Source organism: Natrix helvetica, assembly GCF_964273705.1.
Source record: "Natrix helvetica genome assembly, chromosome: 1".
NCBI classification, from domain to species: domain Eukaryota; kingdom Metazoa; phylum Chordata; class Lepidosauria; order Squamata; family Natricidae; genus Natrix; species Natrix helvetica.
This window is the reverse complement of record NC_138548.1, coordinates 104,945,159-104,970,222: the sequence shown is the minus strand read 5'-3', so window position 1 is coordinate 104,970,222 and position 25,064 is coordinate 104,945,159. Positions and strand designations below refer to the sequence as shown.

General features: G+C 39.7%; 1 protein-coding gene across 3 annotated transcripts; it reads right to left on the bottom strand.

The window, feature by feature from the left end:
* Nucleotides 1-2,913: 2,913 nt before the first annotated feature.
* RIC3 (RIC3 acetylcholine receptor chaperone) lies at nucleotides 2,914-21,979 on the bottom strand. 3 transcript variants are annotated; one of them, XM_081936407.1, is made up of 6 exons: nucleotides 21,805-21,979; nucleotides 15,553-15,776; nucleotides 14,615-14,693; nucleotides 12,206-12,299; nucleotides 8,137-8,285; nucleotides 2,914-7,586 (listed from the first exon to the last, which is right to left on the bottom strand). In XM_081936407.1, exons 1-6 carry the CDS (start codon nucleotides 21,947-21,949, stop codon nucleotides 7,090-7,092), a joined length of 1,188 nt encoding a protein of 395 aa, XP_081792533.1. In that variant the 5' UTR covers nucleotides 21,950-21,979; the 3' UTR covers nucleotides 2,914-7,089. The 3 variants fall into 3 exon arrangements, with proteins under 3 accessions (XP_081792533.1, XP_081792535.1, XP_081792534.1); XM_081936409.1 differs by having other exon boundaries at nucleotides 2,914-7,400; XM_081936408.1 differs by having other exon boundaries at nucleotides 8,137-8,282.
* Nucleotides 21,980-25,064: the final 3,085 nt, after the last annotated feature.

The window sequence follows — 25,064 nt, the reverse complement described above, 5'->3', positions numbered from 1 at the left end:
GAATTAGTCAGTCAGAGAAATAAGTGTATGTGTTTTTTTAACTGCATGGTGTGCTTTGCAAGGCATTCAACAACCATGTCCTACCCTCCGAATTCTACCCATAATGCAATGTGCAACCCCCAGTGCGCATGCGTGCACTATAGACGCTCCCCCCATTTTTACATGCTTTTTTTGCCCTCCCCAGGCTCCAGAGGCTTTATAGGAGCCTGGGGAGGGCGAAAACAGCCTCCCCCACCCCCCGGACGCCCTCCGGAGGCGTCAGGGAGCCTCCGGACAGTCCATGAAGCCTTCAGAGCGCTCAAAACGATCCTCCGAGCAAACCGGAAGTGACTACCGGCTTCCCTGATGCCTTCGGAGGGCGTCCGTGGGGGCGGGGAAGGCTGTTTTCGCCCTCCCCAGGCTCCTATAAAGCTTCTGGAGCAAGCGCGCTGGCCAGCTGACAGGGCAGTGCCTCGCGTGCCCTGACAAATGGCTCCGCGTGCCACCTGTGGCACGCGTGCCATAGGTTCGCTATCACTGGAATAGAAAAACAGGGCAAGAAGAATGAGCTGTCCCCCCTTCATTAGCACTATAGCCTTATTGGCATATACCTTTGACTCCCATTCCAAGCATCCCAAACCCTGCCTTCGTTGCATTTAGTTTTATAATTTAGGCTGGTTGGAAGGTTGGCCATGGAAAAACCTTTCAAATGTAGACTTCACAAATGAAGTACCAATTTAAAAATATTTCTTTTTCAAGGACTGACTATAGATTTGAAAAAGTATTATCAGGGCAAAAGACCTCGGGAAATATCTCTGTTGGCATTTAAGCTCTAAACCAGACTTTGACACGCTAATGTCCTCTGCATGCTCTGGTTTGTAACTCCTAGTATTAGAATGAATAAAAGTCCCATCTGTTTTATACCCAGCACCATCTTACAAGTTCCAAATTTCCCATGGCAAGGGTGAACACTGCCAAGTTCACCAGCCATCTAAAAATACTGGCTGTTCCCTTTCAGAGGAAAGAGTCTGTAACAAGGACATTTGGGGTATTAACCAAGGTCAGTCAGCATGCCTCAGCCCCTGCTTTCGCATTTCTCATTCCAGGCTTCACCTTAGATTGTTGGCCTACAATTCTTTTAGAAGACATTTTGAGAAAACTGGCAAGAGCATTTCCACATATTCTCAACCATTATCAAACTTTGGAGGTTCCTGGGAAAAGTTATAGCTAGACTCTCCTCCTCTCTCAGTGCTCACATCACCCCTTCAAAATTCAGTAAGATTTGGAGCATCATTTTTTTTTTGTGCCTCATCATCAGATGCCATCTGTTGAGGACACACCTATACGACCCTCAAGAAGTTGCATCATTATGGTTAGCTGTTGTTCTTTGGCTTGAAAAATGGCAAGCAATGAACAGGTAATCGGGGTGTCAAACTTGCATCGTCATAGCGATGTCACATGATATCATGACTGTTTTCCCCTTCGGTAAACCAGGTGTGGACGTGGCAGTGTGTGATATATCCACCCTGTGGGCTGCGAGTTTGACAGCCCTGAGGTAGATTATAAATCCTAATTATGACTGAGGCAAAAGCTGCCTGGCCAAAAGTCTGATATTCAGTTACTCTGAAGCAGTGACGTGCGGTGAGGTTTATGGCTGGTGAGACACTGACACAGTGGTGGGTTTCAAATATTTTTAGACTTGTGGACTTCAACTCCCAGAATTCCACTGCCAGTTATTCTCAGTTCCGATTTAAAATGACAGCATTTGTTTTTCTCCTTTGCGAAATAAGTTTCCTTTTTTCATTTTCATTTTCTTCTCCCTTCCCCTCCTTCCTCCCTCTCTCCCTTCCTCCCCCTCTCTCAAACACACACACACACACAAGTTGGATTGGACTATCTCTCCTACACCCTTTCCTCTCTTACTCACTCTCAAACAAATACACACACACACAAAAGTTGGATTGGATATCTTTTCCAGTGACTTGAAAGCAGCTCCTCTGCCATCCCCCCTATTCCCCTGCTGCCTTCCCCAAACACTGCCACCATTGCAAATGCAGCCTGCTGTCTGGGTGGGAAATGCCTGGAATGCAATAATGCCCACCCACTTACCTGCTGGCAGGCTGGGGTGAGAGGAGAGGCAGAGAAGCCGGAGGGGAGCCAATCCGAGCCTTCCAAAAGAAAGAGGCCGGGGGAAAGTGTGTGTGCTACAGCATGGCTCTTTGCCTGGCTTCCGTAGATGACTGCTTAACTGTTTAAAAAAGCCTCTAAAAAAGCGCCCTCTACTATGAGGCAGGAGAACTGCTGCCTCACCTACATCAGGAATTTTTAGGCTTTTAACCCTTGCTTAACTCTGCTCAAGTGATCATAAAACGCCTAAAGTCAGACTAGATGAGGCATGCAGTTCTCCTGCCTCATAGTAGAGGGCGCTTTTTTAGAAGCTTTTTTTAACAGTTAAGCAGAGTCATCCACGATGAGGCAGCAACTAGCTCAGCTTTTTCCTTTTACTTTTTTTTTCTTTTCATGATGAGAGCGGTGAGGCTGTGCCTCACTTGCCTCACCTGACTGCACGTTACTGCTCTGAAGGGTCCATGACATCATAAACTTAAAATGGTTGGTGAAATATAGAAAATATATTGCTAGTAGGCTGCAGACAAATGTGTAGCATTGAAGACAGAATATTTAGATTTGTCTCCTTAAAAATATGTATATGTATATGTATATGTATATATGTGTGTGTGTGTGTGTGTGTGTGTATATATATATATATATATATATATATATATATATATATATATATATATATATATATATATATATATATATATATATATATATATATATATATATATATATATATATATATATATATATATATATATATATATATATATATATATATATATATATATATATATATATATATATATATATATATATATATAAAATGTAAACTGGCTTCTCAGTTGTACAAAGCAGAACCTGGAGTGCAAGTGAACAAAAATTGCTAGCAATGCTTTCTCTCATGCTAACTCATTCTAATTCATCACTGTGCCTTTCTTAAAACAAACCAATGATCATTCTAATAGATTTTGACCATGTTCCTGTCTCAAGTTGTTTTAAATGGTGTTTGAGTTAAGGAGGGAGGGATATGGGGGTCTAAGAACAATTAGGAGTAAGAACAAATATTTAAGCAGTTGTATTTTTGCATAAAGCTTAGAATGTGTTATGTCAATTTGCACAAGACTGTCTTGTCCTGTTTAAGCAGTCAGGCACTCTATCGTTTGTTTCAAACTCTCTAGAATTTTAGAAAAATCTGAGAAAACGTGGTTTTATGATGCCGATTTTTTAAAAAAATACTTTGGTATTTCTGAAGCAAATGTATTTATTTATGTGTATAACTAATTTGGTATTTTCACATAATTTACATTGTGTATGTTGTAGAGATTACAATATGTCAATACAGAAAATCTGTACAGAAAAAATTAAAACTTGAATTTGTTTCAAAGGATGGTGGTATTTTTTCAGAACAGCCATATTCATCCCTTTCTATTTGTCTTTGTTCTTTGGAACGTAAATTAAAATTACTTACTTTTGTAACAAAAACTGTCTCAACTGTAATCTTGGCATTTCCTGTTTCTATTGGGGATTCTGACAAATGCCAACCTCCTTTATTTGAGTTTTCGCTGTTCAATCCAACTGAATTACATAAAATATTTATCTGTGAAATCTTGCCTGTCATTCGTTTAAAGCATGAAATGGGAAAATGTTATGCTGCAGCCATTAGAAAAATAGAAACTGATTCTATTTGTACCCAGGCACACAAAAAATGTGCCGGGGTGTTTTCTTAAGGTTTATCTCCATAAATAAAAACATCATGTTTAGAAGAATAATACATTACAACATTTCTACTACAAGTAGTCCTCGACTTACAACGGTTTGTTTAGTGATCATTCGAAGTTACAACACCACTGAAAAAAGTGACTCATGACTGTTTTTCACACTTACGACCATTGCAGCGTCCCCATGGTCATGTGATCAACATCCAGACAATTGGCAACTGATTCGTATTTATGACCATTGCAGTGTTCTGGGGTCCTGTGATCACCTTTTGCAGTCTTTTGACAAGCAAAGGCAACGGGGAAGCCAAATTCACTTAACAACCATGTTATCAGCTTAACAACTGCAGTGTTCATTTAACTAGGGCAAGATAAGTTGTAAAATGGGATAAAACTCACTTAATAAATATCTCACTTAACAACAGAAACATTGGGCTCAATTGTGACTGTAAATCAAGGATTACCTGTACTATTTTTATTATTGTTTCGGGGGTGGGTGGGAGGCATGAAATTATGCTGAATGGGAGGACTTCACAAGACCAGCCTTTCTTAAAGTTTTCAGTAATTAATCTCTTTATAACTCAAGTAGCAACTGAGCAGACACAAAGCTGTTGACACCCCTTCCCAATCTGATGCTGTTTATGGGTTGGGATTATAGTTCCCACCATGTCTAACCAATAGCTATGCTAGTTGGGAATTTAAAATATCATTCCAACCCATTGGGAGACACCAGGTTGTAAGGAAGGGTGAAGTCATTTTAAAACATTTATCAGTGATCATAAAGAACTTCTACCTACAAAAACGTAGTACATTCTTCCAATAAGTAAGTTTCTCCTCTCCTTTCTAGCTGAATGCTACCAGAAAGAGAAGAAATGACAAAAATTGAAGGCAATTTCCTTAAGCTTCCCAACAGTGGAATGACATAATTTATGAAAGCTTCAATCGAAATATTACCCCTGGAATTAGTTACAGTGGCTCTACATAAATGTCCATTCAGAAATAAGTCCACCCCACTATCCATTTCAATGGAATTTCTTCCCAAGTAACTAGCTAAGATTGCAGGTGATACATAATTACCTGGAGCAAATTCATTCAATTTGATGAGACTTATTTTGCCTAATATTGCTTGGCTCAGTCTTTCCCATTCTTACTTGAAAACAGAGAGATTTATGCTGGACAAAGCAGACATATGGAGTATTTGCTGCTCGATGAGCTTGATAATTTGCCTGAAGGTGTTTCATAACCCAGCTAGGTAACATCATCAGTGCACTGAAATGTTGGCAAGCAAACAATCAAGCTCAGAGAGCACCAAGGACCCCACAGTTGAACCTTGAGCTATAAATATTCTGTTCTAAAGCAGATATACTATGACCCTTCTTCCTACTAACCTTTGAAGTCAAACTTGCATAAAACGATACATTTAAATACTAATTATAATTTACAATACTAATTATAATTTTAACAGATGTTTCTGCCCAATAATTTATAGCATCTTCTAGGATCATCCGATTACTCTTATGTCAAAATGGCAGTAATGTGGGCAGGCTTTATAACGCTTTGATAGTAGCTGAGTGATGCTGGGCAAATATTGTAAGTTACTAGTGTGGAAATCAAACGAAAAAAATATTTCCGTGTAGATTAAACTACTAATGTTCTGCAAATATGCAGAAATGTCATACAACGATGCTTGGTTTATCCATCATCTAGTTTTATCCTGAATATCAACTATAAGCTCCTCGATTCACAATGCTGCTAAGAGAAGCTCTGTATCAGGTTTTTTTTTCTTTTTCAAAACTTGTTCTGACTTCCTTTCATCTAGATTATAGCCAAACACTCAGGCTGAAGTGTAATTTGACAAGATGTGATAGAAACCATCAGTGTAAAAGCAAGCTAGCAAACAATGAGCTACAGGTGAGATGAGCAAGATTGCTTGTTTCCTTTCAAAGATACATTAGCAATCTTTGCCAAAATGACACCACCTGGTCTTTTTTAATTAGATAGAGAAAAAGATACATAGCTTGCCCCAATCTTTGTCACTGCATGGGGAAAAATTCCTGTCACTTCACATCCAATGGTAATTCATCAAACTGCCAGGAAGCAATAGAAATTGCAACCCAATGCACCTTGAAGATCCCAACTGGGGATGACTGAAGCAACCAATCAATTATGGAGAATTCTGGCTACCAGGCAAGATGATCAACTTATATTTTTCTGGATGGGGCGACACTGAAGTGCTAGGAATGTACAAATCAACCTTGAACCAGTTCAAATTTTGGCACCTTTGAAAAAAATGCACCTCTTCTACTTAGATTTCCAAACCAATTGGGAAAATCAATCAATAGACTTCCTCTTCTATTAGGAAATAAAATGCACAAAAACTTCTCAAATTTCCAAATTAGGATTTATTCTTTCCAGACTGATTCACAAGCATCCAATATCGATGTGCAACGCTTCAAATTTGACCCACAAGTGTCTTTGAATCCATAGGTGCCTGAATGCAAACTCGGTGTCTGTTTGTAAACTTGCTTAGGAAGCAATCACATTTATTCCCCGGATTGCATGATTGCAGCAGCATGGGTCTATAAAAATGAGACCATTTTAATGAGTCACAGGATGGTGTTATACTTTTATGTGTGATCCAACAAATCTGTTCTTATTTAAATCCAGATCACTGGACAGTCTTAACATCCAATTAAATTTGATATTTCACATAAATTTGATATTTCACATCCCTTCAGAGATTGGAAATTTGAATCAAACCACTATATCAACCAAATGGCCTATGAAATATCTTTTGCATGCTGTAATTTCTTCATTTTAAGATATGAAAGGTTTTCTCTCTTAGCAAAATAAGCAAAGAAACCTATCTAAACTGTACTACTTATATAATGATTAAATGTATTGATCGTTTGCTGCCCTTATATGTTACTAAAAATGAACCGCATCAATTTATGTAGGACATGTTTTGCTCCTATTACATAAATACTGAGGAAAAAAATGAGAACATCCCCTTTCCTTGGATTGCCTTTTGCACATTTTACAGGGCTAGGTAACACAGTGAATCTAAGCTGCAGTCTTGAAGACAAAAGCTGAAGAAAAAGGCACAGAAAAACGATGTAAAATTATCTTGTTTTCAAAATCTTTGGAAGCCATAGCAAGGGAGACAATGAATACTGTTGCAAGATTTCAACTGGGCACACAACACAGAAATTTAGCTTGGTCCTAAAAGCAAAGATCACACCGTCTGTGCAGGTGACACGTTTGTACACAATCCTTAGTGTCCTAGCAACTCGGTGCCTTTTGTGTTTCGCTTTCTTAGAATGCCAATTTCATCAGGGTCTTCATCATTTCGCTCTGTGGGTACCATATTTCCATAATCGCAGTCCAGCAGCAGCTCCGCTTTAACTACTTCTTCTGTTTCACTGCAGCTATCGGAGAAGAATCCTGCATTTTCTGCTAGAACAGTAGGATCATCATCATCATAGTGGCAGCAGTAGCACTCCTCAAAGTTATGGCCAGTCCCACTCTGAGCACTGAATGTGGTCTGCTGTTTCTTCTCAGATCCTGCTGCAGAGCCATTGTTCACTATGGCAAGAGCAGACAAAAGAGTTTCACTATATAAACAGTCCTCATTCTCCAAAAACTCCATTTGCTCAGCTATCTCTTCAGCAGAAGGCTGGCTCGGATCTGGGCAATCTACCAGAATCGTGTCCTGTCTGTGCCTGAAGCAATCAGAGTTATCATAAACAGGAAAGGTCTCTTCTGGATAACCTTAAGACATAAAACAAACTGGTCTTAGATTATACAGTGAATCCCAACACCTTATTCCCAATATTATCAGAATTTCTGATAAAAGCCAGACTTTGGGAATCTGGGGGAGCCGTGTGGTAAATGCATTTACCTGACATAAATTGCAGTCACACTTTCTTTCAAGCCAGTGTTGCTGGAATTCTAGATTAGCACAGTTTACTTGGACTCAGGAGGGGCAGCTTGGTATAGTGGTTAAGGCACTAGGCTCGAAACTGGGAGACCCTGAATTCCAATCTCACTTTGAACATATGCGTGACCTTATGCCAGTCACTCTCTTTCAGCCCTAAGAAGCAGGCAATGGCAGATCACTTCTGAAAAACCTTGCCAAGGAAAACCGCAGAGACGAGCCCAGGTAGTTACTATGAGTCAAAAACTGACTCAAAGGCTTACAAAACCTTTGTAGACATGCAATGTGGTACCCCCAACACCCCACTTTGTACCTGCGAAGTGCCCTTTTCACTATGAGAGGAGTAAAAGGTAAGATATAAAGCTGAGCAGGCTTCACTCTAACCTTCCCAGTCTTGCATATAAGGAGCCTCTTCCGCTTCTTTCTCTGGGGAGATGCTGTCAATGAGTTTGCCTTCTTTCATGACTTTAGTAATTTCCCGGAGTTGTTGAAGAAGCCTTTTCTCCTGATCAGTTGTGACATTTGGGGACCTGCTGTGGAAGAGGAATTAAAACACCCCCAGTAGCAGTGTCTGGCAATATATACACTCATTTTTAATGGAATGGTCCTAGTGAGGCTTCTAGGAGATTAAAAAACAAACCAAATTCCATTAGGCTTTTGGGGCAATTCCAATACCAAAGGGGGAAAAAGAGAAGAGCGTTGATTACAAATTACTTCTTGGGAGAAGGAATGATTTATAGAAAAAAATAAATCAGGTTAAATGGTGACATAGTTTGTTTTCAATGTTCTCATAGGACGGGCACTTCAAATACTGATATCTTGCTGTAACATCTGCCATGTCATGCGACAGCTTGAATCAAAGTAGAAGGTAAGTCACAGTTTCACAGATACAGATGCCAGAGAAAACAGATTAGTTTAGACCAGAGTTTAGTTTTTGTCTTGTAGTAGGTGAAACTGAGGTGGAGAGAGGATGGCCCAACCTTCACCATAGCTTATTTTGAAACAGGAAATCTTGGTTGGTTAGTTTATATTGACCCCCATAAATATATTTTAGCCACAGTGTGGTCTAATTTTAAGGAGAAAAGTAAATGTTACTCAAACTTTGATATTGATAGAGATAACATTTCAGTTGTTCTATTACTAAATAGACTAAAACATATGAAGAACGGTTGCAGGAACTGGGTATATCTAGCTTAAGAGAAAGAAAGACTAGGGGAGACATGATAGCATTGTTCCAATATCTCAGGGGTTGCCACAAAGAAGAGGGAGTCAAACTATTCTCCAAGGCACCAGAGGGTAGAACAAGAAGCAATGGGTGGAAACTAATCAAGGAGAGAAGCAACTTAGAACTGAGGAGAAATTTCCTGACTGTTAGAACAATTAATCAGTGGAACAGCTTGCCTCCAGAAGTTGTGAATGTCCCAACACTGGAAGTCTTTAAGAAGATGTTGGATAGCCATCTGTCTGAAACGGTATAGGGTTTCCTGCCTAGGCAGGGGGTTGGACTAGAAGACCTCCAAGGTCCCTTCCAATTCTGCTATTGTATTTATTGTATTATTGTATTGTATATTCAGTCCACATATAATTATTACAATGACCAACATGTAAAGTAACTACATTGATGATCATTTCAATATTTCCTATCCTCTGAAATCATACAACTCCTAAATATTCTAAATCAGAATTAGGATGAAATATGAGCACACACACCCAATAGGAAGAAGTGGTGGGACCTGCAGTAAAGGAATATCTAGAAGGTCACACTTTGATTCTCACGTGTATTACTAGTGCAAGGAAAGGTCTCTGCTACCTTTGTATCAGCACAATTCCAGTGAAAGAGGTGAAAGTTGAGAGAAGCAATGGAACTGAAAAAGAACAGGCTTCTAAGAAGCATTGACTTAAAATAATCTCCCAAATATTTTACTGAGTGTACATTTTTCCTTTACAGTATTTAGTGACTCACATTATTGCTAAAGAAAATAATGGCGCTTAAATAATTATATAATAGACGTAAAGGCATTAGCCATTGGGAAATAAATGGAATGCAGGACCTTTTAGTTCACCTCTTGAGTGACCTATGTTTTTTTTATCATCATTTTCTCCTGTGCTAATTAAATTTCACAGAAAGAAGAAAGTATTCAGAATGCTTTATCTGATTTTCTTTCAAGGGGGAAAAAAAAGTATCATCATGCCACATAGGAAAATGCTGCTTGGGTGAAGAACTCAAACTCAAATTGTGATTGTCAGGAGTGACCATCAGAGGCAAAGAGCCATGTGGCCTGCTGGGGTGACTGCTGTCCTCCCAACTGATCATCCCCCATCCCAAATGATAGAGCTGTTCTTAAAAATGGCTATGTGGGACTCATTTCTGAAAGAAATGGCATAATAAGCTGTAAGGTTTGCTTCTTATGTGACCCCCCAGCAGCCAGCCAAGCTGGCAGCAGATTCGGAAATTAAGGAGGTTGGGGAGGAACGTGGGCAAGTCCTGGAGTCTGGGGAAGGCTCTGACGAGTGCTCTGCAATGGAGGCAGAGATGGGGCCAGGGCCGTCTGACAGTTATCAGATGCCTTTGGAGTCAGACATCAGTGAGGCAGATGAACAGCTGGACCTGTTTCCAATGTGGGCATGCGCAGAGTTGCCAGACAAAAGGAACAGCTAAGGAACGATGGGAGTAAGGCCACAGGTGAATGGTGAATGCCCCCCCCCCCCCTTAGGGAATAAAAGAGGAGCAAAGGGGGAGGGGTGTTTGCAGGAGACAATTAGTTCATTCCTGCATTCTTGCCAAGTATTGTGGCATCCGAAAGATATCAGCCTGGCCAGTCTCCAAGCCTGATAAAGGTCGGTAATTGTGAACTATCTTGAAAGATTGTGGGCCGGGATTTTGCTGGAGAGGAATTCACTGTAAATTAAATAAAAGGAGTTTATTGGGATGAGGACTCGGCTTCGTGCTGCTGGGGAAGCCTAGGTCAGAACAGCTTCATTTTGAATATTAGTTTCACTATTTCATCTAGAAAGGGAATGGCATAAATAAATCTGTTTTAAGACACTGTAATTTGTGGTGTGGCATTTGACCAGGCTGATGGAAAAGATTTAGAAAAGAGTAATTTTTACTGCTCAAGATAGCCTCCCCTTCAATTCCACTCTGACCAAGCCAAAGAATTGAGTAATTCTCTCTTTTTTATTATTTTTGCATTCCCTATTAGCATTTCTATAAATCTGGTCCACCTGTCTTGTTCTAGCCTTCCTTGCTGGATTCTCCCTCTTTTCACCTCTTGTATATGTCTGTAAACTTCATCAACTTATTTGTCCAGTTTTATTGATTTTTTTTAATTGTCTCTCTTTAAAAAGAAACATTTTGGGATTGTTTGCACTTGCATTTTTACTTTTAAAAGAATTCCCTCTACTGTAATCTTGCTTCTTTTTCATTAGCTTCTCGTGCCATGGAATCCTACTCTAAGTTTATTAAAATTGAAAACTAATTGCATTACAGCACATCAAGCATTAGCCTGTCTAAATACCAAATTTCAACAATTATCTATCTACTTTCTTCCAAAAATCCCCACTGTATCTCCCAAATCAGTTCAGATTACAGAGTATTTTTTGGAGTATAAGACACACCGAAGTATAAGACGCACCAAGGTTTTGAAGAAGCACATTTTTTAAAAAAGTAGGTAGGTAGATAGAGAGATAGAGAGGGGGAGAGCGAGAGAGAGAAATACAGTAGGTAGGTAGGGAGAGAGAGTAGGTAGGTAGGTAGGTAGATGTTTCCAGGTGTATTTATCCATGCTGGAGAAGGAAATCACTAATAACCTGCAGCAGCTAAGACTTGTTTCTGCTGGCACAGCACTTGATCAATGTAATTCTCACCAACCACTCTAACTAAAGAGCTTTCCAAAGGGGGGGGAAAGTTTTTGCACTCTGCAAACCTCCCAAAACCGGCCTGATTTTCACAAAAAGTAGCCCGTTTTTCACAAAAACGGGCCCTTTTTTTCAAATAAAAGGCATGAATAGCCTTGGGGGGGGGGGGGGGGGCTTGCAGAGTGCTTTTGGGGGGGGGGCAAAAAGAGCAAAAAACGGCCTATTTTTCATGAAAACGGGCCCATTTTTTGTCAAATAAATTGCATGCATAGCCTTATAGAGTGCTGCTGGGGGCTGGGGGGGGGGCACAAAACATCCCATTTTTTGCTCATTTCTGCCCTCCCCAGCCCCCAGGAACTCTCTAAAAGCCTCCATAAGGGTATGCACGGCTAAGGGTAGACCCACCCAGATTTTTAGCCTCTTTTTTGAGGAAAAAAGGTGCGTCTTATACTCCGAAAAATACAGTAAGTCAAAGACAGCTGATCCTCCATCCTCTGAAAGGAGAGAGCAAGACCTCAAATTTAACATTTGAAAATGTGAATTGGCCTGTTCTGGATGTAAGTATTAAAACTGAGCCTTCAACAAAGAACAATACCTTTCACAGTTGGGTCCCACTCTGTTGATTATTTTTTCCATGGCTTGTTCAGTCTCTCTCAGTTTATCTTGAAGCTGAGCAAGTTCATAGTCAGCTGTAATAGAAACACAGTTCCAGCAGGTGTCAGTAGCTGCAGCTGAAACAGTTCAGTCCATTACACAAGCATGGATTGTCATAAATGTACATCAAGAAAAAAACGGAATTTGTTCTAAACCCGTGATGGCGAACCTATGGCATGTGTACCCAAAATGGCACGTGGAGCCATGTTGCCTGGCACACACGGCATCTCCCGTTCCCCTTCCTGGTTTCTGGCATGCACAACGATCAGCTGGCATTAGTGCATGCGGCAGTGCCAGAAACAGGAAGAGCTGGTCTTCCATTTTCTGGCATGAGCATGCACGCTGGCCAGCTGATTGTCGCACATGCATGTGCACCAGTAACTAAAGACTAGCTGGCTGGTGTGCATGTGTGCACCAAAAACCAGAAGTTCATTTTCTGGTGCGTGCATGCCTCCTGGGCAGCTCCTCTTCTGGGTCACACCCCAGATGAAAGTGCGAAGCGCATGCGCTCACTCCCTTTTCAGCACTCAGTGCCAAAAAGGTTCACCATCACTGTTCTAAACTGTGAATGCTAATAAGCAGACCTATCTTTTATTCTTTCCAAACAGAAAAAGAGAGAGAGGGGATTATCCCTAAAGCTAGAAGCAGCATGTCTGATATTCAATTTCTCTTCACTGCCTGATTTTTATTGCCCAAAGAAAGGCAAAGCTGTATCATGGTTAAAAACATAATCTAATGACACACAGATAATATTCAAGCAAAAGAAGAACATTAATGATTATTTTGGATGAGAAGAAGGAGAAAGAAGGTTACAGCCTGTTTCAAGAACAAATCTCACTGGCTGGGATAAAATTTTATTTTAAAACACACTTGTCTAGGCTTGTGTGAAAAATAAATTCAGTGCAATCAGTTAAAAGGATGGGGATTCATTCTTTGTAGCACATTTCAAGAATAGAAGTACACGAAAAATGGTTTGTACCATGCTTCAGGAAGCAACGTTTCTACTGGTATGCAGAAGGTTCAGACATATTCAGCACATATATATGTACCCTGTATTTAGCTACTGCTTTGGACAGTGACCATTTGCAATGACAATGGTGATAAAAAAAATAACATTGTGGTTGGCTTCCCATTTGAGACTGTTATGAAATGCAGAGATTGTCTTGCATTCACAGCTTGTAGGTAGAAGCTGTGAACAACAAGGTCTCTGCACAGATTCATGATGTGTACCAGAAATAGCTATTTGTTTTGGACTGGGAGACCCTTCTGACACTTATTCATGTTTTAGTCACCTCCTGAGTGGATTATTGAAATAATCTGCATATGGGGTTATTTTGAAGACCACTCAGAAGCTGTAGCTGGTTCATATATAATGGCTTGGGAAGTAATGGGCATGCCTTGGTCAGCCCATGTGACACCACTCCTCTGCAAGTGGTACTGGTTGTCAGTCGGCCTCTGGATGCAATCTAAGGTACTGGTTAAGGCACCGAGGCCTCCTTGGCATGGGACTGTGTCATCTGAGGGGCTACTTCTCCCCAATTACAATAGCCCACCCCATTAGATCTGGAAGAATGCATCTTGTGCATAACATGTGCTAGGGAGACACACACACACGCCCCAGGCAGTAGGCCTTCTCTGCTGTCACACGCAGTGTATGAAACTTTCCCTCCTCCATCTTAGGTTCCATCTTTCTGATATTCTGGAAGTTCCAGGCATGGGGATCCTGCAAACCAGAGACATATTTACATGGCTGCACTAGTGAGATGGATATAGTCATATTCTCTCTCTCTCTCTCTCTCTCTCTCTCTCTCTCTCTCTCTTACTCACTCACTCACTTTCTGCCTGCAAATATTGTAATTTTAATCTACTTTTTAAAATGTTATTTATATTTTAATACTTCACTTTTTATCTGTACTGTTCTTTATTTATTGCACACCAGCCAGAATTATTTCTTGTTAGATAGGTGACTGTATAAATTTCATTAATAAATAAATAACATTGCAGTGGGTATTCTCTGGATCCCTTTGATCAATCCCTTTGATCGATCAGTATCATCTAGTGGGACCCTACCAGTATGCCTTCTCTGCCACAACACCTACCCTCTAGTACAGCATCCCCCAGACATTCTATAGCTCCAACCCTGATAATGTTGAAGAAGAAAACCTGGTTATTTCCCCAAGCCAAGGTGTTAAGTCTGTAGAATTTTGTTTGAGGGTGTACTTTTTTTTTTACTTCCTTCCTGTTGCATTGACTTTTAGCACAGTAAGCCTCCCAGGGTCCTATGGAGTTAGGTGGTCCTTTAAGCTATGTAGATAAACAAATTATATCTCAAACTTGAAATAGTACTTACTGATCTTCCGGTTTTTATTTCCAGGTGTTGAAGGAGGACATTTATGCTCGGCAGTTGAGGCCATCCCCTTAGAAGAAAGCTATTAATTGGAAGAAAAGTTACTAATGTAGAAATAGTGAGAATAATATCTTTAAAAAGCCTCAAGAATGAGAAAAAGGCCAGCTGAACCATAATTGGAAACCATAATTTTAATTATATCAGTTAACTACTGATATGGTAAGTCTTGGGTTTAGTAACTCCATTTCCATCCCCTTTCATACACCAAGAAAAGTAATAAAAACATTCTTCCAGCTTAAAAATGACCAAACTGAAGAATCTCTGGCTTAAACTTACAAATTAACAAATAAATTAACCTTGAAAATCATGATCCTACTTTAAAATCACCACAAAAGGATTGTCCTTTTTTGATTAGGCAACATTCATGCCATCCTTAAAATAAACAGTTTCAAACTCTATAAAAAAGTGGACAAACATTGGCAAAATTTGACAGAAGCCACCGAACTTCTATTTACCAAGATGCTTTATTATGCAAAGAATATATAGGGAAAAAAACACACCTGGGTTTTTATGTGATATTTGTCTCTAATCTTTGCAACATTTCTACGGATAGCATCAGTTCCAACTTTAAATCCTTTCTTATTTATTTTCCTTTACATGGGAGAGAATATCTGGCAAAGTCTGACCTCTGAAGATCAGAATCTTGTCATGTGCTAGCTATTTAACTGCTCTTAAATAGCACCAATTACTTCCCACAATGACTGAAGCAAAAGTAATTGATGGAATGTACCTTTTGATTGCTCAGCCGTTTCTTCTATAATTTTCTACTGGGTAGAAATCAATATTGCCTTTATCATACAGATTCCTATAAAGTAACCCACAACTTGCAACATATTTTCTTGACACAGTAATAATTTTAAGGGTGAGGATAAATATCTTACCTTAAACAGAATGTATAGGATGTATAACAGGATCCCAAATCCATATATTGGGATGACCTGTCCCACAAGACCTCTCCCAGTACCACTGCCTCCACCTCCTCCGCCGCCTCCGCCCTTGGCTTTGGCAATAGCCTCAGCAAGGTGGGATCTTGGAAACTGGGAAGCAGGTGGCCTGACTTCTGGAGACATCTGGGCTGTTGGGGGAAAGTAGCTACTGCTTTTCCCTGAAAAAAAAATCAAATCATAAAGAAAATAAACTTAGCAGTTTATTGGCTAAGCAGTGGTTAGAATGCAGTATTGCAGGCTGACTCTGCTCACTGCCAGAAGTTTGATCCTCACCAGGCTCAAGGTTGACTCAGCCTTCCATCTTTCCGAGGTCAGTAAAATGAGGACCCAAATTGTTGAGGGCAATATGATGACTCTGTAAATCGCTGAGGGCTATAAATACCATGAAGCGGTATATAAGTCTAAATGCTATTGTTAAGTATTAATTAAAGCAAATAGTCCTGTTAAGCCATCTATAATAGGACAGTTTTTTTTAAAAAAAATTAGAACCTAATCAATAGATGAGATGCAAATGTTAATATGTCTGGTTATATTCTGTAAGCTAAATGGAGCCATTGAATGAAGCTCTCAAAATAATCTTTCCAAATGATAATGTCTCCATAAATCGGCAGCATATATTTTGAACTGACAGTGCATAGTTTAATATATCTGGGAATGTTTAAAAATGCAGTAATCAGCTATGATACCGATAGCTTGTTTAAAACAAAATGTTTGCAATTTACATAAAATACTAATGTTTTGCTTAGCTAGCAAAACAGTTAAAGTTGAAAAGTTTGTAGAAAAAATTGTACTCAGCTAACTTTTATAACCAAAGAAAAGCTACACGAGCACCCACAGGTGTAGAAGTATTTTTGCTTCTTCCCCTTATCCGTGAAGATGAAAGCTCTCAAATCAACAATTACCAAACAGTTTTGCAATTTACAGATAGCCCTTGACTGTAATTGAGCTCAGAATCAGTGGTGGATTGCAGGCGGTATGCCCCAGTACAGGCGCACTGGTGCCTGCCCAGAGCACCAGGTACCATTCCGGTACAGTGCTCCGGAGGGCCCACTCGTCTGCCCGAGCTCCTTACCTGTATTTGAGCTCTTCAGAGCTTCTGTGCATGTGCAGGGTGCGCACGGCGCCTACATGATGCTCCACAGGGCAGCTGGAGCATCACGGAGGCGTCGGAAGTAAGGATGCATGCGTGCACTTGCTGCACGCATTCATGTGGTAGACGCTAGGCCCTGTTGCAACCGTACCGGTTGCAATGGGATCCAGAACCCACCACTGCTCAGAATGTATGGTCCTAACTCATGGTGTTTGTTAAGCAAGTCACTCCATGACCATGATCAATTTTACGACCTTTTTTGTGGTGTCCATAAAGTGAACGCAGTGTTCATTAAACAAACATGTTTTCTTAAATAGTTGTTTTTGTCAGAAACCAGAAGTAAACATCAGAAACCAGCCAAAAAAAGCTAAGAGTCATGTGATCATGGCATGCTGCTAATCACCATAAATGCATGCTGGTTTCTAAGCACTCAAATGCGATCATGTGGCCTGTGGCGATTAGAACTCTGGAACTGGTTGTAAATATCTCTGGGGAGGTCTATTGTAAATTCAATCTGTCACTAAGTGACCAGTTGCTAAGTCAGGAATATAGTTTGCTATTACCTGCTTCCTAGCGCTGAGTGAGTATGGCCAGCTTAATTTGTGGCTAAGGGAAAAATAGAACTCATGGTCTCGTTTCTAGCCTAGTCTGAACTGCTACACCAAATTCTTTCCAGTTGAAATCAGTATGCATTCCAGAACGTGCTCTGAAACGTTTGATATTGACTACTATAGATGCACAGGAGTCCTTAGTTTAATTTGGCACTTACTCTTCAAATTTATAGCTATTTAGAACAAATCAGGCATTCAATGATAAAACTCGGGTCATCACATAATTGAAGTGATTTTTGTCCATAAATTCCCCCTCCCCTGAATCAATCGTATTTTTCAGTATGATTTCCATTAGAGAAATAAAAAGCTGTTGAGAAAAGACAGGTTTGTCAGTTTTCCATATTATCAAAGTTGGAAGGAACCTTAGAGGTCTTCTAACCCAACTCCCTGCTCAAGCAGGAGACCTTATACCATTCCAGACAAATGGCTGTCAAATCTCTTCTTAAGAACTTCTAGTGATGGAGCATCTACAGTACAACTTTTGGAGGCAAGCTGTTCCACTGATTAATTGTTCTGTCAGGAAATTTCTTCTTAGTTCTAGATTGTTTGTTTGTTTGTTTGATTGGATTGATATGCCACCCTTCTCCCAAAGGACTCAGGATTGTATCACTGCTTGGCAAGTTTCCATGTTTTTTCTTGTTCTGCCGTCTGGTGCTGGTGCTTTGGAAAATAGATTGACACCCCTCGCCTTCTCTGTGACAGCCCCATAAATATTGGAATATTCACATCACTGCTAGTCCTTGTTTGCAGGAATGGTTCCTGCAACCATTCATCATGTTTTAGCCTCTAGACTCCTAATCATCTTTGTTGCCTCTTCTCTGCACACTTTCTAGAGCCTGAACATTTTGTTTGTTCGTGGCGACCAAAACTGGATGCAGTATTCCAAGTGTGGTCTTACTAAGGCATTATAGAGTGGTATTAACACTTCACATGACCTTGATACTATCCCTCTATTGATGCAGTCTAGGAATGGATTGGGTTTTTTGATAGCTGCAGCACATCGCTGAGTCATATTTAAGTGGCTGTTCATTAGGCCTCTCTCAGTTACTGCCGTTGGTATGCTGTTTAAAGATATTTCCAAATGTGTAAAAGAATGTCCTTTTAAAAGCCATCTTGTAAATACTGCATAAAATCAATGAAAGATTGGTAAGCACCGTTAGTTAAGAATTCTGGAGAACGTTAGTAATTAATCTCCAATGATCTTGTTGCACATTATCATTAATGCAGTGCATTTGATGGGAAATTCCAGCCAAACAAATGGGTTTCCTTATTTACAAAACTATAATTCTACTGAACACTGACATATTCAAAGCATAAATATCTTCAGCAAATCGTTGATTGAACTGAGTTTTCTTCAAATGTTCTGATTGTGGCTCTCTTTTTTAACCTTTATATTTTATAGTAGCTTTATTATCAGTAGCTAAAATGACTGATACTGTAATAACTAAAATCAATTCAAGAAGAATGCATACACATTTTATAACCATCTGCCTATTCAAATATTCAGACCTTGAAGTTCTTTAGTTTTAGAAAAGCATTACAAGTAATCTCGCATCAAAACATGTGCCATTCAAACATAGAACAAGGAACGTATCTTATAATATTCATTGTTAAGAGTTCCAAAATAAATTTAAAAAAATAAAAAATAAGGGTGAACTTGTTTAAATAATGGCTTATGCAAATGCAATTGAAGCAGAAATATCATTGAATTTCTGTTGTGATGAAAAATATTTACTGCTTCCATTTTGGTAGTAAAAGTGTGACTCTAAAAGATGACATGAGGAAGTAATGATTATGGTGGTGACATCTAACATTCAAAGGATGCAGATCAGCTGTATTAAAATACAAATAATGATTTTCCCTGCACGTGTACTTTTTAAATGATTTGGGCAACAACAGTAAACACACTTTAGAATAATGGCAGTGATGCATGTTGAGTAGAAAGACTGATAGTTCAATAGAGGGTTGGGGAAAACAATAAGTAGGAAAACACATTGTGGGTCATTTGAACAATATTTATATTTATTTATATTTAATATAAAACATCCAAAATATGTATAATCAGAAAATAATAATGAACATGAGAACATAAAATGTATGAAAATAACTGATCATTACAAAAAGCTGGGAAACAAATACAATGAAAGATAAAACAAGTGCTTATGAATGAATGAAATAATTCAAAGAAACAAAATAAAAGAAAATTCAATTTTTCTTAGAAATATATATTGAATGCATTGCTATTTTAATGCCACTTTAGGATCACAAACACAGAGATAAAATACTGTAAATGCAACTGTATGGAATTAGTCTATTAGCACTGGCTGCTTTGTTCACACTAATGTTGTTTATATAAGATTTTGAATGTAGAATAGGCACAAAGGATGCAGGGAAAAGGTCTAGGGCAGCGATGGTGAACCTTTTTTGGCTCGCGTGCCACAAGTGGGGGGAGCACAGGGGGGTCGTGTGCGGGTGTGCTGCACCCATAATGCAACGCGCGACCCCCCCAGTGTGCATGCGCACAAAACGCGCGACCCCCCATTTTTACATGCTTTTTCGCCCTCCCCAGGCTCCAGAGGCTTTATAGGAGCCTGGGGAGGGCGAAAAGAGCCCCCCTGCCCCTCGGAGGTCCCCTGGAGGCTTCAGGGACCGTCCGGAGGCTTAAAACCACCCTCCGAGCAAACCGGAAGTGACTTCTAGGGTAATAACCTTTTAGTTCTACGGCCCAAAGATCTACAGCAATTCACAGATCAAACTGGTAATTTTATTTAGACTTGACTAAAACTCAACTATACCAATTAGAGTAGCACTGCTTCAAACAATGAGACTGCCAGTGAAATAGCTGTCAACGATGCCAGTGATGCCAATGAGGAGACAGCCACTCCTCCTTTAATGTCTTTATACTTGTCTAGAAACTCATAGGCACCTTTGGTAAAAAATAACTGGCAGATTTTAATAGCTTTGAGAAAATGAGTAAAACTAAAATATTACTTGTGAGAATCATGGTTTGTTCATTCTTTAGTCTGTTTTGACAAGAATCCACAAATTAACAGCAGAAACCTTCAAATGTACTATCCGCTGTAGCATTTGAGCTTGCTGTCCCCAAACATGTCTTCCAAAATACCGCTGCAAAGTTAGGAAAGTCAACAGCAGCTTCTACCCTCAACCCAAACAGGATATGTTGAGGCTGCAACTTCCAGGTTTCCCAGGCAATCTGATTTGCAGTCCCAAGAATTAAAAGCCAATCTGAAGATTTGGAAAAGGGCTGTGATAAGAGTAGCTGAAGTATATATAAATGAGAATATTTGTAGCTCAGGGTTGACATGAGGGGTCCTTGGTACACTCTGAGTTCACTTGTTTTCTTGCAGACATTTCATTTATCCAAACTAGGTAACACCATCAGTGCTTGTGATGCTTTAGACTAGCAATGAAACATCTGCAAGAAAGCAAGCAAGCTCAAATATCACCAAGGAGATGGCTTTGGAAAAAGGCTTATTATAATATGTACAGTTGTGCCTAGAGATACAACCACACCTGCTATTCTTTCTTACCTCACCCTTTCTCAGGATTTATCAAAGATACGGTTCAATGTTAAAATATTTTCATTAATTATTAGTGTTAATTATCAATAATTATTATTAATCTCACGGTCAGCCAGATGTTCTGACTGGGTTTGGCATTTTTGTCTACCTATCGAGTCCTTAGCAAGGACCTGGGATAGATAAATCTGTATTATTATTATATACTCTATTCATTAAAGTGAAACTCAGTCAACTGAACATTCAAAAATGCATCATAAATACCATTAATTGGTGCTAATGGTGGCTACGGGTTGCTACTAGCGTCCTAGGTATCAACCAAGTACCTTCTTAAAATATACAATGTTCCGAGTAGTGCAGTTTTTTGCTTTTCCGCTTGTGTTATTGCAGGAAGCTGCAATTTGTTGATGTATCTTATAAAATTCTTGGACATGGTACCAAGTGCCCCAATGACAATGGGTATCACTATTACAGTTTTATTATTATTATTATTATTATTATTATTATTATTATTATTATTATTATTATTATTATTATTATTATTATTATTATTATTATTATTAACTTTATGCATTAAACATGAAACTCAGCCAACTGAACATTCAAAAGTGCATCACAAATATCATTGACTGGTGCTAATGGTTGATACGGGTTGCTGCCAGCGTCCTAGGTATCAACCAAGTACCTTAATAAGTTATTGGTTGTTGTTGTTATTTATCATCATCATCATCATCATCATCATCATCATCATCACTACTACTACTACTACTACTACTACTACTATTAAACATAGAGCGGGATCCACTGTCGTCTTTATCCTTCCTGGACGCCTAACCCCAGCAGCATAAGGCGGAATGGAGCGCGACGGTGTTCTGTGCAGCTTCCGCAACTCCTCAGGAAAAGATGGAGAGGAGCCACTCGGGGGCCCCTGGAAGCTGCCTCTTACCCTCCAGCGTGGCAGTGGACGGGGCGACCGTGGAGGGATCCGGCTGCCTCCAACCCCGCGAACGGAGAAGCTTCGGCAGGAGCAGCGATACGCATAACACTAAGCAAGAAGCCAGAGCCACTTTCCGGAAGGTGGAATACGCCATGGCAACAATCTCACAACCGGAAACAGGATCGACACGGCCTATTTTACCCCTTAGCGTCACATCCGCCCTCCTCCTCCTCCTTACTAAGCACGGTGTTACCATAGAGTTTCAGGATCGTGAGAGAAGAGCGGCCAAGCGTGTCTTTACTGCGCTTGCGTAGGAGGCCTGGCCATGCGCGCGGGCAGCTCGGGAAGACACGGCGAGGCTTTCAGTAGTCCACAGGAGGCCTGCCAATAGAAAAACTGCGACTGATTCGAAGAGGCGGGGATATTAAGCAATTGCTCGGCTGTGATTGGGCCTCCGTTGTAGCGGCAGCACTTGAAGAAGGCGACTCCGGGTCTCTAGAGTCTACAGTCAAAGCGGTTGTGGCTCTGCAAAGGTTGCTCTGTTCGATTGATGGGTGTAGTGGCCAATTGGTGGCAGCATCTACCACTTCCCCTGCCTGGAGCTGAACCCATGCACATATTAAATCGCTCTGATGTCTAAACCCGAATTTATCCTGCTTTTAGTGATGGTGGTTTATTGGTGCCAATTTGGTTTCTTGTTTTCGTTCTGTGCTATGTCTGATCGGGGTGAAAGCAGAGCCCAGCGTGAGAAGTCAACGGATCAATCAATTTGTTAAAAGCGAGCAGCCTCTTTCCTCTTGCGGCTTTGTATATGCGTGTTTGCAGGGGTGTATTAGCTGCCTGGGATAATTGTCTTCTGTATCCTTTACTTCTTGCGATTCATTCTCATTCTTGTGGGAAACACAAACTGCTTGCATAGGTTGGTTTGCACTTATACGAGACCTGCTGCTGGCTGGCTTATGACAGTGTGTCTTGTGAACACAGCCTCTTTATCTATGGCTGGCCTATCCGTTTCCATGCTCTTATTCAAAGACCAAATAGCCAGAAAAGAGTTCAAAAGGGAAGGAAAATAGGTGGTATAGATATTGGCTGGTATCATCCAATGATACCCAAATAAAAAAACTGGTTATTGAATGAACGAATCTTCTGCTTTTGCTTAGTTGATCCACAAACTAGTCAAATAACCTGATTTTACATAATCTGGGTTTACATATGAAGCCACACATAGACAAACAAGTGCTGCTGCATGCAACTTACCTGTTTATAAACATTGTGTATACACAATCTGTTCCTGGGGACTGCCGGAGAAAGATATGGAAGTCTTGTGATGCTGTGCCATCTAGAATAGAATAGAATAACAGAGTTGGAAGGGACAGTGGAGGTCTTCTAGTCCAACCCCCTGCTTAGGCAGGAAACCCTATACCATTTCAGACAAATGGTTACCCAATCTCTTCTTTAAAACTTCCTGTGTTGGAGGAAAGTTGTTCCACTGATTAACAGAAAGCCTCTCTCCCTCCCAGTGACTTAACAATGTTTTTTGGCCTCTGTCTTCATCTTCTCACCTCTCTTTTCTGGCTGTTTCTGATGTCTGAATATAATTCAGTAAAATGGGATGCACAATCCAATGTCCTTTCTTGCACTCTGAATGATTTCTCTAGTTCTCATTTGCTGAACTACGCTTGTAGTAGTTGTGGGCATTTACGTTGCAGGATCCTGTTTTATCCTGATTTAAAAGCAAGGGTGAATAATAATTCCATATAAGATTATAGTCTTGAGTCCAAACAAGACTTGGGGTAATTCTACAAGGGAAAGCTGTAAGTGCTTCCAAATGAAAAAAAAAATGCTTCTATTTGATCCTCTTAATACATTTTTCATGAGAAGAAATAAAGATGAAAGAAGTTGATTCTTCTGAAAATTTCATGATTGTAAGGCTTTTACCTAATACGACTTTGCATTTAAGTTGTTGCTGTCTTGTTAAGAATTTAAAAAAAAAAACATCTAATGCGTTCTGATGTAACTTTTCTTGTTCTCTTATTTATTGTTCTCCTTTTCTCACCTCTTAGTATGTCAGGAAGATGGTTACCTTAGTGTTGATAGAACTTTCCATCATAATGTCAGCAGCAGTTGGATTGAACGATTGATTAAAAAGAAAAGGTTTGCTTTTCTTTAGTGCCATCCTATACAGAAATATGACAGCATGTGGGAAGTGACAGAACATGAACATGGGTATAAAATACTGAAATGAGAAGGTGGGGAAATGTTACTCTTCCTATCCTTCCTTCTTGGTTTCTACATCTTGATGATCAGATCAGACATCAGTGCTGTGTTTCTTCTATAGTAAAATTGGATCTGCTCTTTAGAGTTCTTTTTTTAACTTGAATAGTTAAATTACGTTTTATGTTTTGTTTTGATTTGGTGTAGGTAAGTTTGTTGGGCACAGATAATAAATTTTGAGCATGGTTTGGCAAAGGACTTTTAGCTCTGATTCTGAGCGTCAAAGTAGGAAGAGACTCCACTAAGTGTAGTTGCTAAGAAAACTACATGGTTGTGTCTACACAATTATCAGGGGTACCCAAGTGAAAAGGGATAAGTTACATATAAATCAGGATATTCTTGTGAAGCAGATGCAACCTTTATATGCTTTCTTTTTTATATGCAGATTCAAAATGATTGGCTCCAGTTCTGAAAAGTTCTGAACAATTGGCTCCAGTTCAGAAAAGATATGCAACATCATGTAACAAGATTGTAAATGTCATGTTCCATTGATCTGCATTTCTATGGCAAATCCCTACATATTTTGTATACATATTTTCCCTGATAACTCTTGCCCTAGAAATGAATCTGCTGTGCTGTTTAAATTCAATATTACTTTTTCTTGGCTACATCTTGTCCCTTAATCTTTAGTATTAGTCTCCATTTATTGTATTGTTGTCTCTGCTGTTTATACACTGGATATGAGGAACATTTGAAAAAGCTATATCTTCATGTAAATGCTGAGTGTCTGTGATGGAGTCAGCAGTACTATTTCTGCCTGTGATTTGACTTTTAAGAAGTCATCTTCCTATTCATCCTAAAAAATGTCTCTGCTGCTTTTTCCTTTTCTCAGATGCAAGCTGCATTGCCATTTGAAGAAAGATAACTGTTCTATTACGGGAAACCCTGGGTGGCCCTCAGAATGTTGATGAAACAAATTCCACTAGGCTTGGACAGTATGACAAATGTTGGAATATGCTGGGAGTTATAGTTTCAGGTCCCAAACACATTTCTAA

Bases quoted from the DNA above. Each gene is read 5' to 3' on its own strand.
- RIC3 (XM_081936407.1), bottom strand. From the start codon at position 21,949: ATGGCGTATTCCACCTTCCGGAAAGTGGCTCTGGCTTCTTGCTTAGTG. The intron at 15,777-21,804 runs GTAAGAGGCAGC...TTTTTTTTTCAG, and splicing joins GTCCACTGCCACGCTGGAGG to GGAAAAGCAGTAGCTACTTT. The intron at 12,300-14,614 runs GTAAGTACTATT...TTTCTATTACAG, and splicing joins AAATAAAAACCGGAAGATCA to CTGACTATGAACTTGCTCAG.